Source organism: Cynoglossus semilaevis, chromosome 5, assembly GCF_000523025.1.
Source record: "Cynoglossus semilaevis isolate Cse_v1.0 chromosome 5, Cse_v1.0, whole genome shotgun sequence".
NCBI classification, from domain to species: Eukaryota; Metazoa; Chordata; class Actinopteri; order Pleuronectiformes; family Cynoglossidae; genus Cynoglossus; species Cynoglossus semilaevis.
Window position 1 is genome coordinate 18,672,629 of NC_024311.1, and position 17,713 is coordinate 18,690,341.

General features: G+C 39.7%; 1 protein-coding gene, 2 long non-coding RNA genes and 1 pseudogene across 3 annotated transcripts; 2 read left to right on the forward strand and 2 right to left on the reverse strand.

Annotated features, from left to right (window-relative positions):
* The first annotated feature begins 2,832 nt into the window (after positions 1–2,832).
* LOC103379402 (uncharacterized) lies at positions 2,833–4,210 on the forward strand. Its single transcript, XR_521571.3, has 4 exons — positions 2,833–2,917; positions 3,143–3,173; positions 3,379–3,477; positions 3,672–4,210. It is a non-coding gene; the product is annotated as an uncharacterized LOC103379402 (long non-coding RNA).
* Positions 4,102–12,060, reverse strand: chrna5 (cholinergic receptor, nicotinic, alpha 5). The gene is made up of 8 exons (XM_008310944.3): positions 11,871–12,060; positions 11,461–11,590; positions 9,283–9,434; positions 9,146–9,190; positions 8,459–8,568; positions 7,932–8,109; positions 7,168–7,854; positions 4,102–6,418 (listed from the first exon to the last, which is right to left on the reverse strand). The coding sequence occupies exons 2-8, from the start codon at positions 11,549–11,551 to the stop codon at positions 6,260–6,262; spliced, it is 1,422 nt and encodes a 473-aa protein (XP_008309166.1). The 5' UTR covers positions 11,552–11,590; positions 11,871–12,060; the 3' UTR covers positions 4,102–6,259.
* Positions 12,061–13,154: 1,094 nt separating this feature from the next.
* Positions 13,155–15,354, forward strand: LOC103379404 (UDP-glucuronosyltransferase 2A2 pseudogene; annotated as a pseudogene).
* LOC112487043 (uncharacterized) lies at positions 14,979–17,514 on the reverse strand. Its single transcript, XR_003049752.1, has 2 exons — positions 15,856–17,514; positions 14,979–15,716 (listed from the first exon to the last, which is right to left on the reverse strand). It is a non-coding gene; the product is annotated as an uncharacterized LOC112487043 (long non-coding RNA).
* Between the last annotated feature and the right edge of the window lie 199 nt (positions 17,515–17,713).

Here is a 17,713-nt window from a genome sequence, read left to right on the forward strand (position 1 = left end):
ACTCATGACATAGGGAGACTCACAGGCTGTGGTGACCAAGATATAAATATAAGTATTCAGAATAACTGTCAAATATTCTATGCTCTCACTGTTGTCCCGTGTGATTCTTGTATTTAAGAAGTAAATATTGGCGTTTTTAAGGCCAACAGGTCCAAAAGAGTTTTACCATCATCATTACAAACATGTATTTGTCCAATCGTCTTTTTTCATTTTATTTTGTAACTTTTTTAAAAAATATTCAAAATATGTGCAGGAGCAAAGTCAAGAGTTTTTTTTTTAAACCATCTGTTTTAAAAGGTCATTATCCAGAAATGCACTTTAAAAACAGACTATTGTATCATAAGTGCTTAACTGGACAGTTTTTCTTGACAATGTCTACCTGCCAAAATGCATTGATGTGTTTGTGTACACATGTGACTGGCTGACACGAAATTAGCATTAGTAGCATGTAGAATCTAATCAGCGTCATCATGTCACTGCCTGTTTTTTTAAATTAAACTATTCACATGAATGCTGACACAGAGCACAAAGCTGTTACCAAATCTCTGCCTGAAAATTGAATTAATGTATTTAATTAAATCAACCCTAATCTTTGAGCACATCTTTTACAGATAACAACACTGTTAATTAATAAACACATACAGATATTTTCTCCAACTTTCAGATCCAGCCAGAAGTAACGAGGCAAAATTGAAACGATAACTGAAACAAGATGAAGGAAGTCCACGTTAGCCACAGCACACTGAACATTAAAAAGAAAAAAAGTACTACTTGGGGCTGGTTTTAATTAGAATGTACAGGAAGGTTGTTTTTTTTTTTTCAGTACATTTATTTTCCGGGTTTCTGTGGATTTAGAAAAGAAGCTGGGGGGCGTGCGATCAGTTTCATTTCTGGTTACACAGTTGTTGATGTCCATCATGATCGCGGTTATCTTTCTTTTCTGTAAGTATTTAATCATTTGACTGAACTCCATAATGACTCTGGATTTATTTTTTATCTCCTCTATGTGTGTGTGTGTGTGTGTGTATTCCCAGGTGCTCTCGTATCACAGCAGGTACTTGGTCAAAGTAAAGGTGAGTAACCGTGTCAGGTGTATTAACAAGACGCTCAATTTTCTATAATGTCATGGTACAAACTGTATCATTTTGCAGAGTTTTTTTCTGCAAAAGTTCTGTCCCAGCAGAAAATCATAGGTGAGAACAGTGACCTTCACATGACCTGCAGCACCTTCGGCTCCAAGAAAGGCTCCAGTGTTTATATCTATTTGTGCAAAGACGGCAGTGGAGTGAGAAAACTGAGGCAGAAACAGAATGAGTTTGACACCACCTTCATTGTTAACAACATTGGGTTGAAAGACAGTGGGAATTACAGCTGTGTTTACTCCGAGACAGAGTACCAGCCTTTTCAGGTCACAGTCACAGGACACAACTTCATCCAGATCATGGTCATACGTAGGTCCTTTTTTATGTGCAACACACCATCAAAGTGTGTTTCTGTACTAATTTCTACTCCCTCTGCAGCCCATTTCTTGCCAGCAGATATTTCAGTGGTCGGACCGTCGACTGTCACTGAAGGAGATCGTGTTGAATTCACCTGCACTGTTTCAAAAGTTCTGCAAACAATCGGCGACTGTCAGTTCATCCAGTCTTACCTGGAGAAGAACAAGATCATTCTTCAGGTCCAAGCTTTTAATGTCACTGCTAAGATGGTGACGTTTGTACTTGAAGGTGCCCTGCTGACAGATTCAGGTAACTACAGCTGTCTGCTGCTGCCTTCAGTTTGCCTGGAGAAGCATGAACAGATCATTGTTGGAAAGGAAGCTGTATCACTTGAGGTTAAAGGTAAGTTTTTTACATCTATTTTGGGGAAATACTTTTAAAACTCTTCTTAAAAATCAATTTTATTTATTTATTTCGATTTGTATTTATTTTGCTTTGCAGAGAGTAGATGTCTTCTAATTCGTGTCTTCTGTGGATTGGCAACCAAGTTTCTGTTACTGAGTCTCTGTCTGTGGTTTATGGCTCACAAGCAGTGGCTAAATATTGGTAAATAAAGTAAAGGAAAAACGTGTTTAATATGAGAATGGTGCAAACATTTAATAAAGTATTTGAATGTACAGACCTCAGTTCCTGAAATGATTATAAATGTTTAAAATGCAAAATGTATAGTTACCAGATTAGATTGGATTAGATTAGATTAGATTAGATTAGATTAGATTAGATTAGATTAGATTAGATTAGATTAGAATAGATTAGATTAGATTAGATCAGATCAGATCAGATCAGATCAGATAAAATCAGATTAGATTAGATTAGATCAGATCAGATCAGATAAAATCAGATTAGATTAGATTAGATTAGATTAGATTCGATTAGATTAGATTAGATTAGATTAGAATAGATTAGATTAGATTAGATCAGATCAGATCAGATCAGATCAGATAAAATCAGATTAGATTAGATTAGATCAGATCAGATCAGATCAGATCAGATAAAATCAGATTAGATTAGATTAGATCAGATCAGATCAGATAAAATCAGATTAGATTAGATTAGATTAGATTCGATTCGATTCGATTCGATTAGATTAGTGTGAGGTTTGTAACATTAACACAAGGTTGTTCCATTGTCTACACTGTAAATATATAATATATAAATTACAACATGCAATTTATTTACGTATACTTCTAATTTTTTCTTTCTTTTCTCAACAGACTTTGTAGACCCAGAGCAGGAGCAGGACTGGGAGCAGGAGCGGGAGCCGGAGCGGGAGCAGGAGCAGGAGCAGGAGCGGGAGCAGGAGTGGGAGCAGGAGCAGGACTGGGAGCAGGAGCGGGAGCCGGAGCGGGAGCAGGAGCAGGACTGGGAGCAGGAGCGGGAGCAGGAGCAGGAGCAGGCCGAGCCAGAAGATCAAGACAGTAGGTTAAAAATATTTGTTTTAGAGAAAAGAGAAAAAAAGAGAAAAAAAAAGAGAAAAAAAAAAAAAGAGAAAAATATGCAGGAAATATGGGAAGTTATCGTCAGACCTGATAAAAACAACTGTTAAAACAATGATAAAACACACAACATCAAAGAGAAATATAAGATATTAGTTATTAGTTAGATATCTTTATTTACTGTTGTTTTGTTTTTTGTATTATCAGGAAACTCTTTTAGCACAGTCGAAGACGAGGGGTAAGAACATTTAGGCTGTAAAAAAAGATGACAGTAATTCATGAAAAGAAAGAAAAGAAAGAAAGTTCCCCTTTATTATAAAATGTACGGCAACAGTGATCCCACTCATATCTTATTTCCATGAATTACTGTCACTTGAAGTTCCATTTTTTTACACTTATGCAGTTCGGCTTCACAGTGACAATGACACCTTGAATCCTTTCAGACGTGACGATAATCTGGCTTTTCAAATGTCAAATGACCTTGAGGACGAGGGTCTCTACCAACGTGTGATTTGACTATAAACCTTTACAATATAAAACAGGTAGCTATTTCACCTTACATTTTTAATATTAATTACAACGGTTTTATTTTTGGTTGTTTACGTGAGTCTGTTGCTTCACTGTGTGACACACAGCACAGGAAAAACACAGCTTCATTTATAGCATCAGTTTGTAGTCTGTGTTCTTGAGTCGGAGCCGAGACCCTGAGAAACTGTTTTTCACTTTCCAACCACAGATGATGAAACCAGTCCAGACCCTGAACATTTCTACAGCCAACTTCAGAAAAGAGCCCCAGACCACAGGTCAGACTAGGAGCTGCTGTTAAAATAAACCACGTGATTGGCTGACTTTGATGGTGACTGTGTATAATTGTGCTGAAGAATGTAATGTTCGTGATGATGTGGTTGGGGTCACTGACGTTTGCAAAGGGAAGTTTTAGTCTCATGACAAACTTTATGACCTTAAAGGATTGGAAGCATCTCAAAAAGAATACAAAATAAAAAAAACATATTTTATCATGTCTTATTTAAAATGTAGTAAAAGGATCTCAAAATATTACGAAGCAGAATGGAAAGAAAAGCAGTTTGTAATTTAAGGTGTCAAGATGAGATTTCTCCAGTAGAGGGCAATGTAATGACGTTACTGGCTGTATGTTCTTCCTTATCTGGACTTTTCTTTTTTTATTAATATTGATGTAATGATATATTCATGTTTTTGTGTCTACTTTACTGGTACCGTAGACTTTAATCATATTAAAAACACAGCTCAAAAAAAGAAGAATTCCAAAGGAAGGATTTCATTCATTGTGATTCCGTTTTTTTTTTGTTTGTTTGTTTTATTTTATTGAAGAATACTACAGTACATCACAGTACTAAGCAACACATGTCAACATGATCCACAGACAGACTAACGCAGTCAACCTCAAACTCATCTGTTTTCACCAGAAATATTAAATAAAAATGTTTCATAGAAACTTTTGGCAAAAGAGCAACGACTGCAGCAGAAATCATTTCAATAATTAAATCCAGCAACACAGAAGTGAGATTCAATTATTTATTTCTATGTGTGCAATTTGGATTGGGCTCTAAACAACAGAGGGTTTTTATAATTCTCAGTGCCATGCATATAAGGAAACTACAATAAAACAAAAGCTGAGGAGGATGGATTATATTCAATGAGCAGGAAACAACAACAACAACAACAACAACAACAAGTATCCTGGGAAAAGATCAAATATAGAACAAACAAACGTTTTTAAAGAAACCAAACATCAACTCTCATGTTTCTCACACTCGATGCAGTGTGTGTTTCTACTTCTCCTTTTAGAACCGTTTCCTCAGGAACTCGATCACCACACACATCTTTTCACTCGTCACCTCTTCCGTAGGTTTTCGTTATTTCTTCTTTCAGTAAAACTGTGTTGCAGCTGAAACACTTGAGAACGTGACGACCAGTGGCAGCTGTGAAAAAGTTTCACACTTTATAAATCACATTGTTGTTGTCTTCTACATGCAACGTCAAAATCTTTCCCTCTACTTTATTCTCACAACATCTAGAATGTTCCTCCCTGTCCTGCTCCACGTCTGTGGCTCAACTTTTATTACAAACACAAATAAAGTCCATCGCTGTCCAGAATATGACATGTGCAAATTAAAAACTAGAATTATTCCGACCACATCTGAGCTGTTGGATTGATTAATGAAAATTCAAACGCCAACATTTTTCTGTCCAAACAAACAAACCAGGGGAAAAAAAGAAGAATATAAAAGAAAACAGAACACAAATGTTGAAGTGAAATGTGTGATTTGGTTGTTAACTTCAATCTGTTAACAACAAATTAATCTAGATAAATCCACATTCGTGAATATGACAGAAAATCTTTTTTTTTTTAACTCCTGGAATAAACGCACAAATGTCTTTTACTGGTGGCTTTTAGTCCTGACGATGATTCAAGAGTTTCTTCGTACCTGTGTGTCAGACATCAGATCACTGACACTGACACTGACGTCTGACCTGAACCTGGAGTCTCCACACACACACACACACACACATGCTGGCTGTAAAGATGGTACTTTCAGGCTTGTGGTTTTTTGGTGAAATGAAGACTTGTGTGTGTAAATACCAACATGTCTGTGTATTAGAGCAGGGTGATTATACTGGACTACAGTGTCTACACAGTGCATTTTACATTTCTTCATTTTAATGTATTAATTATTTTGGACATCACATAAAAGTTTTGATTAAGGAGAATGACAACTGAAAAGACTCAACATTTACAGAGGGGGTCGGGGGCCTTGACCTCTGCAGCTTAACATTTGTCATAAAAAATCAGTTTGTTTTGAGTTCTGTGAGAATAAGAATTAATAAACAACAAATAATGGAGCTCAAACCAAGTGTTCATATTATTTACAGCTGGAAATACTGTGAATAAAATCCAAGGGATAAAATACAGGACAATGTAACTTTACTACAAATGAAAACAAATGTTTATACTTTTAAACCAGGACTGTTGGTGACACAACAAACGAAAACTAAATACTGTGAGTAAATTATATAATTTGGTATTTACAAATCTGTTCCAGACATAGGGATACCGTACTCATGTGATACCAGCCTGTAAAAAAAATATACTGAAAATGTAAATTCTTTATATTTCTTAGATAATTGATGAGATAAACTGAGTATTGTTTTTCATTGGACTTGACAATAAATCTCAGTTCTCACTGGTTTTCACTGGTTCTCACTGCCATTCTCTGACTGGAGACTCACTGCTGATGTGCTTTGAAGGAAATTCCAGGGTTATTCCTCTTCCATCTGTGATTCTCAGAGGAAACTTCCAGCATGATCAGGTACGATGATGCTGGCCCACTTGTAAATAACTGGGATGAAGAGAAGTGCAGATCCCAGAATGGACACCAGGAGGAAGGCCCACAGAAACATCCGATCCAAAACCTGGGCTACAAACTTCCAGTCCTGAACCACCTGGGCCAGAATAAAAACATTGAAAAACAGTTTTGTCTCCGTCCCTTCTCTTTGTCTCTTTTCTTTGTAAAACATTGCTGTTACACCTGTGACTTCATAAAACCTCGTGTTTTCTAACATGACGACAAACACATTCATGAGAAACCAAATATTAAATAATCATTTCAGACATCCTTTGACCAAAGAAACTCAATGAAGAATCAGATTAACTTAGATGTTTCCAAAAAGTATTACTAGTAGTACATGAAGTAACTTCTTTGAATAAAAGCTAAGGAAAAACTAGAACTAAAACTAAAACTAAAAACAGATCTGAAAAAAAGGTATTGAACACTTCAGCTCATCCATCAACTCTTCACTAAAGTCCTGTAGAAATGACTAGAGTCAAATGTCAAAGAGATAAAAACATCTGTGTTCAACACTGAACGACAGCTGCTTGGTTTTAAAACAAAAATATGAAGTTCTGTCGGATATTAATACTATGTTGAACTAAACAGAAGTTTTCTGTGTTGTTAACGTATTAATATTTTATATATAAGTATTTGGTGAATAAAACAAATGTAAAAAAATACCTCTGAGGCAGTGAATCAATATTCCCTACTGTATGTCTCCTCTGGAGCAGAGAGAGTCTCAAACTTCCATTGCTGTCACTACTGACTTTTGATTCCCTTCACCGTTCACTTCACTCATTCGTGTCTATTTTTTCATGTTTCCATGGACGACCAAAGACTGCAGAGATATAATATCCTCACCTCTCTGACCTCATTTTCTTTCACCACATGTCTGGAGATGTAGCGAATAGAATCCAAGGCGGCTTGAAAGTGATCTTTTGTGTAGGGTGGAGGCAACAGTTTAGGAGCTGACTCCTTCATCACACTCAATCCCAGTGCTCCTACAACTCCTGCTGTGGCGTAGCGATCCACGTGGCTGCGCATGCACAACAGCTTGGGGAGGCGATGCAGGAATATCTTCCTAACCCAGGGTGCCATGCTGTGATGAGTGGAGGAGGAACGGTGATGGATGTTGATGGCGAACACAGTGATGATGATGGAGAGCGTGACAAAGATCATGGTGAACACCAGGTACTCCCCAATAAGAGGAATAGCCTTGGAGGAGGAAGGGATGATCTCCTCAATGACCAGCAGGAAGACAGTGAGTGATACCAGCACTGAGGTGCACAGAGAGATCTTCTCACCACAGTTGGAGGGCAGGTAGAAGACAAGGATAGTGAGAAAGGAAAGGCCAATGCAGGGAATAATGAGGAAGAGGGTGTAGAAAAGAGGCAACCTGCGGATGATGAAGAAATAGGTGATGGTGGGGTAGGAGGAGCTGCCGTCGGTCCTCACGCCACGGCTGCCCGTGGCCTTCACTATCTCCCATTCACCATTGTCAAAATAGTCCTGCTTGTCAACGTGGAAGTCCTCAAGAATGATGTCCACCTGGTAAAAAACCCAGAAAAATATTTGTCTCTAATGAAGCCTCTGAACCACACACAAACTGTGGAGTGCGGACCCACCTGGGAGCCATCATAGGTCCAGGAGCCAAACTTCATAGAACAGTTCTGAAGGTCAAATGGGAAGAAGGTGACATCGATGGTGCAGGCGGATTTGTAATTGGCCGGTGGTGTCCAGGTTATAGTTCCATCGTACTTCACTACGGCTTTGGTGACAGTTCCCTCGAAACGTCCGTCTGAGCTGGAGAAACCGGAGAAACCATTTGTTATGAAAACATAGCGTCACCTTGTGGAAAAGTAATAAATACCAAAGATTTATATTTACTTTTTTTTATCTTATGGGTAATATAAAAGTTTGGTTTGTTAAGTTATAATCCTACATAAAGTTTCCATTTCTAGCCTTGAAAGAATCACCTGAATGTGTTTAAAGACATTTTGAAAACATAAAACTTAAAAATAGATTTATTATCACAGAAACTCCCCAGTTTGGGGCTGATTAAAATATATTTTGGTCAGGTTATATTTTGTTGTTAGGACACATTTCTTACACAGAGATATATAAGTTGTTTCTTTAAATTAAAAAGACATACTTATCATAAAGAACAACGTCAGGACGCCACAGCCTGTCAGACGGGACTCTGATGGTCCTGATGCCCAGGTAGTCGTCAGGGTTCCATCTGAGTTTCATGTCAGTCCATTCCTTTAAACAGAAAAACAGATTGGCAAATAAAAATTCACACTTGGTGGAGGATAAGGATAACGTATCGTGATGTAATCCTGGGTTGTATTGACTCGTCTATTTGATGACACAGTGATGGAAAAATGCACGATAAGCAAGTTTACAAAAACACTTACCAGTCTAGTACTGGTTTGTCAATATGAAAATAAAAGGACAATAAAATAAATTAGACGTAATTATAAATCAAACTTTTTTTCCAAACGCATCTTGGAGGAATACAAGAGTGTGTGGCCGCTGCCCTTCCATCACCTTTATTCATGATGTAATCCATCACTGTGAAAGAGACCTGAACAACAGAGCCTGGATAATTCATAAAAGCCATGACAGACAGAGCGCTGGAGACGATGAATAACAGGGAGAGGAGAGAGAGTGGCCGACAGAGGCTGCTGCGTGGGCACACTCATATTGATGATGTATGTCAGTAAAATGGCTCCAGACCCGAAATAAAAGAAGAAGAAGAAGCTGAATTATATAAAGGTTAAAGTGAGGTCTCAGACTTGACCTTGACCTTTTTCAACAATGAAATGTTGAAGCCTACCTGTTTCATCCACACATTGGTTGTCATCAGCTGGTTTTTTTCATCCTGGAGCAACATAACAACACAAAAAAGAAAAAGAAAAATCACTACAGCTGATTTGAACCCTACATTGTGAAACGGAGCATTTTTATTCTCACCACATCCACGAGCTGCGAGATGGCCAGTCCAAACCTCACACAGATGCTCTGGTTAAGGAACGCCACTGGACGCACCCATTTCTGGTAACTTCCAAAGAGGTATTTGAACAGCTTGTCTTCAGCTTTTGCATACGAGGAGAGCTTTGGAACCCCTAGGGGACGCAATATGAAGAGTCAGATCGGATGGCAACAGTGTACTGTTATAGTAACGTGTGAATTGGAATGGATTTCTCAGAATCATCGTTTGTTGTGGCGTGGGACTGTGGTTTCAAAGGAGACGACCGTAAATAAACCAGCTAGAGGTGAGTGTTTATGCACAGAGCTAGGGCAGAAATGATAGACTCAGAACCACATGGTCAGTCATAGGCTAGAGGGGAAATAAATAATGCAGCAAGACGTTGTTTTTTCTGAGATTGAAGCAATTGTAATATTTCACACTTACTGCAGTAACATTAAAAACTGATACAAACTGATGAATTACTCCAAATTATATTCAGGGAAGACGATGTCCCTCAAAGCAATCTAATAAATGTGATGTCTGTCTGCCACTCTTCCTTCTGTCTGTCTCTCCAGGGTAATTACCAGCGTGAACTGTGATTTTCTTGTAACTAGTCTCACTCGTCTCACCTGGTACCCTGTGTTTTTATTTATTTATTTCTTTCTTATGCTGGTGGTCTTTATAAGGATGTGACTTGTGCAAATGTAGCCCAGCAGAGGGCGTCGTTGACAGTGTTGTCATTCACTCAGATCAGACCTTAAACACGTCGTTTCACTTTTATAGGTAGATCAAACCGATCAAAGATCAGTTTTGGCGACTGCCTAAAACGCAGGTAAAGTCTGAATTGTTTTGCTGCGTCAGGACTTTTATCCACAGAGCAGAAAGTATTGATTGGTTTTTCCCCCACTTTCTCTCCCCTCTTCTCCAAATCACTCACCAACAACATGGTTAGAAACTCAAAGTGAACACATCTCACAGATGGAGAATGTGGCTGGGAATGTACTACAACAGTCTCAGCCCACCCCCCATCTGTATATGTGTGTGTGAATCAATAAAGACCAGGAATTCAATCGATGACCCTGTAATCAGCACGCTCACTGCTCCAGACCAGAAGCAGCATCCTGCAGAGTCTAATCAGAGATGACTGTGTTTTAGACCCTGATATTTAGTAAATATTAGGGCATTTTAAAATGTAAATATTTAAAGTACTTCATCAGTACATGTATAAGGTAAATTCCCTGGTTTGGTTTCCTTCTCAGAGATTTTCCTACTAGAAATAGAGAGAATTCAATAATGCATTTCCCCCTTGTATATATGCTCCTCCCCCCACACCCACACTCCCCCTGCCTCCCAGAGTTTGTATTAAAATAAGATGTTAATTAAACCTGGAACTTTACATTTTTTTTATTATTATTTAATGGTGGGAAAGACAACGCCAAAAACCACAAGAGGCAGAAAATAAATATTTTTAATAAGATGTGTTTAGTTAATATTGACTTAAGTTATTTAGTTTCTGTCTTTAAACATCATGTCCAATTGTGGGATTTTTCCATGGCCTTTGACCCCCAGTGAAGCCTTATTTTGAAACTATTATTTTTGACTACATGAATCAGTTTACATTTCATCATTTTATAAAAAAATAAGTCAATAATTTCCCAACAATATAAAATGAAAAATCCTTTATCCCAAAAGGAAAGTTAAAGACACTGCCGGGGAGAAACTGTGGGGATGGTGCCATGCTCAGAATTACCTCAGTGGTAACTTGGCAGCTAGTGGCCCACTGCCCCCAAAATGTTTGTAACAAAGTAAGGTGAACTTATATTAAATATAATAATACTTATTATAATAATTATAATATAGTCTGTGTTATAGCTGATTAATCTGTAACAGCTCTGGGAACTGTAGTGGTATCTTGGGGGTTGGTGGATTCTAACCTGCCACCTTATGGACAGTTTGCTTCTTTAACCACCTAATCATCACTGCCCCTTATGGCCATAATCCTAATTACAGTTAAAATCGATGTATTAGAAACTGTGAGACATGTTTACAGGAAGTGGAACTTGACCCTAAGCCTAACCTGACAAGACTGTGTCTTCACTGTGAATCCCATGACGCATCAGTCCCTATGCCCTCTGTCAGTCTGACCCACCACAACAATTCCCAGTTCAACTAAAACTTACGCAGTGAGTGGCACAGGTGGCAGCAGCACAGCAGCGGCAGCAGCAGCAGCAGTGTAAGGAATGCTGCTGCTCCTCCAGTTCCCTGCATCATGTCAGAGGTGAGACAGCTGCTGCGTCTGACATCACAGCACTGGAAACAGGAAACAAAACAGTTTGGTGTTGAATGTAGTTTAAATAGGAAAGATCCAGCGCTCCTACCTTTCTGTGGTGTTTATATAATCCATCCACATAATCCATTCATGTAATCTATTCATATAATCCCAGGTATGGATTTCAGTTCATGGAACAGGTAGATAATAAAAACAAACCTATAGAACACACTGCCTAAATGGTACTAATCTAATCTGTGCAACATTATCCTGCAAACACTTAGTAATCTGGGAGGTTACTGGTAACAAGCCAATACTCACCTGCTGTGAGTCTGTTCCATCAAGACACAGTCCAGAGCATCAGCATCGGCATCAGCATCGGCATCAGCAACCTTGAGGCGCAGGGCTTTTTCTAAACACAGCAACGGAGCGTCTCTATCTCTCCTCTAGTCCAGATGCTGCTGCTGCTGCTGCTGCTCCAGTTGTGCACAGACAAGCACATCCTTCTGGTCCTCCTCCTCTTCCTTTAGAGAGCCCGCCCTGCCACCTCAACCTCTGCCTCTCTGATTAGGCTTTACTTTTTCTCTCATGTTTATCCAGCTGATGTCCACAGTCTCATGAGATACTGCTGCTGCTGCTGCTGCTGCTGCTGCTGCTGCCGCTGCTATGGCAACAGCCCATTGTGTTACCCAGAGATGTTGTATAGAATGAGAAAATCAACAACACGCTTGTGCTGAAAATTTCATTCAATTCCTGATTTTCTTCCCCTTTAAATCTTAGTACTTTAGACTGACCAGAGTTAAACCAGGTTTAGACCAGGGTTAAACCAGGTTTAGACCAGGGTTAAACCAGGTTTAGACCAGGGTTAAACCAGGTTTAGACCAGAGTTACTGTAACCTGAAAGTACTTTATACCAACATTATAAGTTTGGCTACTACTATAAGTACTACTATCTGTTTAAATTATCATGATTTATCTGCACTATCCTGATAACTCATAGATTGTATTGATTATACCTCTGCTCCAAGCACTTAGTATAAAGTTTTTTCAAGATTGGGGTCACGACCCCACACAGGATCACCTGGAATCTAGTATTGATTAAGAACAAATTACTAATACTTTTTTTTTTAAATAATTAATATTTTAAATCACTATTTTAAATTGTGATTTTGATGAAACACCACACAATCTTAAACAAATATACAAAAGTTAAAGAATACTAAAGTATTGAATTTAAATTATAAATAAAATAAACATTAAAAAATATCCGAGCTGGAAAAGGAAAGTAACTTTATCACTAACCTGGCTCTGACTCTATGTCTGCAACACAGTTTAACAAACATGATCAAAAACTAAAACATGATCAAATGTGAAAAAAGGTTGGGAACCAATGAGTTAACAGAACCAAATATAACTGGTATCTTGTTTTTTCTTTAATATATATATATATATATTATATATATTTACTAACTTTCCATGCCTGAATATATGTCTATATATTATCTACATAAATACTGGGTGTCTAACACTGCAGCTCTGCCTTAAGCTGTTGAGCAATTGGACAGGAATGTTGTGTAACTACCACCAAGGCGGAGCTGTAGAGATCAGGAAGTGGTTTTCTGTGCCACCATTTGCTGTGCAGGTCTTCCTGGTCCTCGTTTGTTTGGGTGAAGTGAAATGAACAAAGTGGCCACAAATTTCCCCCTGCCGTCATTTGCATTTAACTACAGTGGACTCAGAGGAGAACGGGACGACTCTTTGGTGAGATGTGTTTCTTCTGTTATCTGCTGTCTGTGAATAAAATGCTAGAAAAAACACACGTGATTGCTCTGTTTATATTTGGTGGAACAGGTTTAACCTTTAGACTGTTGTTCTCATTTCAGACCTGATTGTTGAAGGGAGTCCGATGATGATTTTATCAGCAGTTTCTATATTTTCTGCAGTGGTAGCTATATCTGCCGTCAGCGGTGGCAAGGTTCTGGTGTTTCCACATGACGGCAGCCACTGGGTGAACATGAAAGTTCTTGTTGAGGAGCTGCACTCAAAGGGACACAGTGTAACTGTCATCCGGGTGGCAGATGCCTGGTACATCAGTGAGACTTCTGCGTATTATGAGGCCATCACCCTGGATGTTGATGCTGGTATAAGTGAGGACTTCTTTCGGCATTTTGTGTCAGAGGTCATCAAAATAAAACGAAGCCAGGGGTCAATGTGGGCTCAGTTAGCTCTGAACATGGATCTGAAAGAGAGGTTCTTTGAATTTCACAAGAAAATATGTGAAGTGATTGTGTACATGTTTGAAAACAAAGAGTTGATGAAGTCCATTCAGGAGTCCAAATACGATCTGGTTCTAACAGACCCTGCCAACGCAGGAGGAGTGATGTTGGCTCATTACCTGGGGCTGCCTTTAGTTTTCAACGTTCGATGGACCATTCATGGTGAGGCCCACTTCGCTGTAGCGCCTTCTCCGCTCTCCTACGTCCCACTCCCACCTTCTGAATTAACAGATCAAATGACATTCTTCGAGAGAGTCAGAAATGTAGTATTTTACATCAGCAGGATGTACCTGTACAAGCAAATATCTCAACAACATTATTCTGCAGTGACGGAGCGCTACTTCGGCCCAAACACAGACTACTTCTCCCTGTTTCAAGCTGCGGACCTGTGGCTGATGAGAGTGGACTTTGTGTTTGAGTTTCCTCGCCCCACCATGCCTAACATTGTGTACATGGGAGGATTCCAATGCAAAGCTGCCAAACCATTGCTTCAACACCTTGAGGACTTTGTGCAGAGTTCAGGAGAACATGGATTCATCATTATGTCTCTGGGGACTCTCATTGGAGAGCTTCCTCCTGACTTAGCCAATGAGATTGCTACAGTGTTTGCCAAATTACCTCAAAAGGTCATCTGGAGGTACAAAGGCGTCAGACCAGAGACTCTGGGTAATAACACTCTACTAATTGACTGGATACCACAGAATGACCTCCTGGGACATCCAAAAATTAAACTATTTGTCAGCCACGGAGGTACAAACGGAATATATGAAGCTATATATCATGGAGTTCCAATAGTGGGCATCCCTGTTGTGTTTGATCAGGCTGATAACCTGTCCAGACTGAGAGCCAGAGGAGCTGCAACAGTTATAGATATGTCAAATCTGGATGAAGAAACATTTGGGACTGCTGTGCAGGAAGTCCTGACGGAGCCGTCCTACAGACTCAACATGGAGAGACTCTCCAGGCTGCACAGGGATAAGCCGATGAAACCACTGGACACTGCCCTCTACTGGATAGAGTTTGTCATGAGACACAAAGGTGCAGCTCACCTGAGGACAGAGTCCTACAGACTCCCCTGGTATTCTTACCACTCTGTAGATGTGATGCTGTTCCTAGCTGCAGCTGTGCTGCTGATTCTTGGCACATTTGTTGCCTTCATTAGGTTGTTTTGCTTTAAAGTTTGTCTCCGAAAAAAAATTAAAAGTGAATAAAAAAGTTTTCAAAAGTATTCATAAAAGCAAATGAATTGAATAATATTAACTTTACTGCATTGTATATAATTCAATATAAAAAATAAATGTGGGATTTATTTTAACTGTGTGATTTGATTGGAAGAAACATTTCTAAAAAGAAGTTCTGAATAAGCCTCCAGTCAATTTGTTGAAACGTTTTATTTTTGCAAGTATATTTCATACAATAGCTGAAGTAAAAATAACTGTCATCACATTTATGATTTACAATATCATAAAAATTAAACATGTAACCATTGTATTTATGATGAAATAAAACAGGAGATATGAGGCTACGAACATGTCTGCCTTCTTTACACGACTTAATTAAGCAGCCAATTAACCCAGTTTAAGTCATTTACTCATAAAGAGGAGGAAAAGTGCCTGTTTGGGGAGGTCAGGGAGGGGGTTGAGGAGGCATCTTATAAAATGAGACATTTTACAGCCAGTTTTGATAGTATTGTATTTACAAAGGGTCCATGCCACATGGGCCAGTGAGGAAGTCAGGGTGCGCTCTCACTGCTCTGTATGGATTGCATTCTTTGCTGAGTTACATTAGACCCACCCGCATTCTGCATTTGCAGCTCTTGGTGGCAGCCTTCTCTGATTAGATATACTATCAGACCCACACAGAGACCAAGGAGGATGACAATGCCTATACCCTAGGGCACAAAAGAGTCAGGTAACACTTTGTTTAGCAGAGAGTAACTGAGGAATGTGCATTGTTGTTGAGCAAAGTCAATCAGTGGAACTGTATTTTAACCACATTATCTTGAGTAAACTTTAATAAAGTCAACTCACCTGAGAGGTAAAAAAGAGCTTCTGTGAGCGCAGCATTAGTTCTTGTGGGGTGGCGTTGCTCTCACTAACTGGCTCACACCACTTCAGCGGAGCTGCTTTCTCAACCAGTACAAATCTTCCCTTCCAATCAGTCATACCACAAGTATAGTACTGGCCATCAAGGAACATCAGAAGCACCCAGACGACCGCAGGGACAAAAAAGGACAAGGAAACAGGTTTTCTGCACCAGGCTACATATCTGCACCGGGCATCGTTTCTGCATCCTTGAATGATCAGCATCAGGGTGAGGGCCATGACAGCAGGCATGATGATGCAGGCTGATGAAAACCATTCCATGTAGGGTTGCAAGGACATTCAAAGTCCATCTCCACCAGCTTCTCTAGTCCCATGAGTATGAAGCCAAATGCCACATTTGACACCAGAGGACTGTTGCTAAGCTCATTCTTTAGCCTGCTAAGCCATTGTTGCCTTCTTTCCATAATAGACTGAGTCGTAAAATGAAAGGAGCCGTTGTAAAATGCCCAAACTAGGGTCCACCGTTGTGAACACATTTGCAACAGCTAAGTGATGCGTAATTAACACATCCATGGGGTAAGTTTTCCCCTCAGGGAAAATGCCACACTTCCACTCTGATTGGTTTTGAACAAAGCAGGGAGAGGAGCATGCTCTGACATATCCACACCCGATTGGTCCATGCAAGGTTTCAGGTGGGGTTACATTTTAAATGTGATTTCTCTTGGACAAACTGGAGGAAGGGCTGTAAAGTGGAGGGAAGTTTGTTCTGCAACAGTGAACATCTGCATCAGTCTAGCTGACAACACGTGCGAAGGTCGAGGGGAGTTAGGCTTCTACGTGAATAGAAACGATGTACCAGCTAAAGGGCACAATTTATCTCATCATGGTCTTTGCTGCAGCTGGTCTGGACCCTGTGCTGGTTGTTCACATGGTCCCTGCTGCATCTGGTCTGGACCCTGGACAAATGGACTAGACAGAAGGGCTTGTTTGTGAGATGACACGCAATACTCCAACCTACCAGCAGCTTGGACAGCTAGGAAAAAACATCAAACAGTGGGAGAGGAGTTTAGAAAAAACAACAGCAGGGTTGAATACTTGAGAAGGAGGAGGAGGAAGACGAAGGGAGAGGAGGAGGAGTAGAAGAAGGTGGAAGAGGAGGAGGAGAAGAGTTCTATTTATTGTTGTTCTTCATATCTGGACTACTTTGGACTGGGTGAACGTTGTCTTTGAACCTTCAGTCCATTCCTTGAGAACAGTGGTTTCTCACAGACAGAACCAGGCCATCAGTGGTGTTGTGTGATTTGGACGGGACTTTCTTCCTCACTTCCCCACAGCCGTAATTTATCTGGACTTCATGTGTTTTCTTGTCCTGAGGCTGACAGGAAGTGGATTTCAGTCCTGAGACTCAGCAGAACTTTTCAAACACAAAGTGGTTTTAGTTTGGACTCATTTTATGTATAATAAAGACGTGATCTTTTTCTGCTGTTGTCATCGAATCTATCGAATCTTATCTATCGAAACATGTGTTAACGTGGCGCCCTCTGCTGGTTTTGTTTAATTATGTGCTGGATCAGGCACGCCATACCCAACATTCTTCTTCTTCTTCTGGCCGTTCCCTTCACGAGTCTGTCCTCCTACTTTTCCGCCTCTGGCCGTTCCCTTCATGAGTCTGTCCTCCTACTTTTCCGCCTCTACTTTTACATAAGTTAAAATAAGAACACCAACAAAAACAAAACATGGATTCAATGTAATGAAGGGCCAAGACCCGTCGACAGAGGCGAAACACAGAAGTACACTCGCGTAGAGGACTGCGAACCAAACGCTAAAGGGCGTCAAAGGCACG

Bases quoted from the DNA above. Each gene is read 5' to 3' on its own strand.
- chrna5 (XM_008310944.3), bottom strand. From the start codon at position 11,551: ATGATGCAGGGAACTGGAGGAGCAGCAGCATTCCTTACACTGCTGCTG. The intron at 8,110-8,458 runs GTATGTCTTTTT...CGGTTTCTCCAG, and splicing joins GACGTTGTTCTTTATGATAA to CTCAGACGGACGTTTCGAGG. The intron at 6,419-7,167 runs GTGAGGATATTA...ATTCTGGCCCAG, and splicing joins AAGAAAATGAGGTCAGAGAG to GTGGTTCAGGACTGGAAGTT.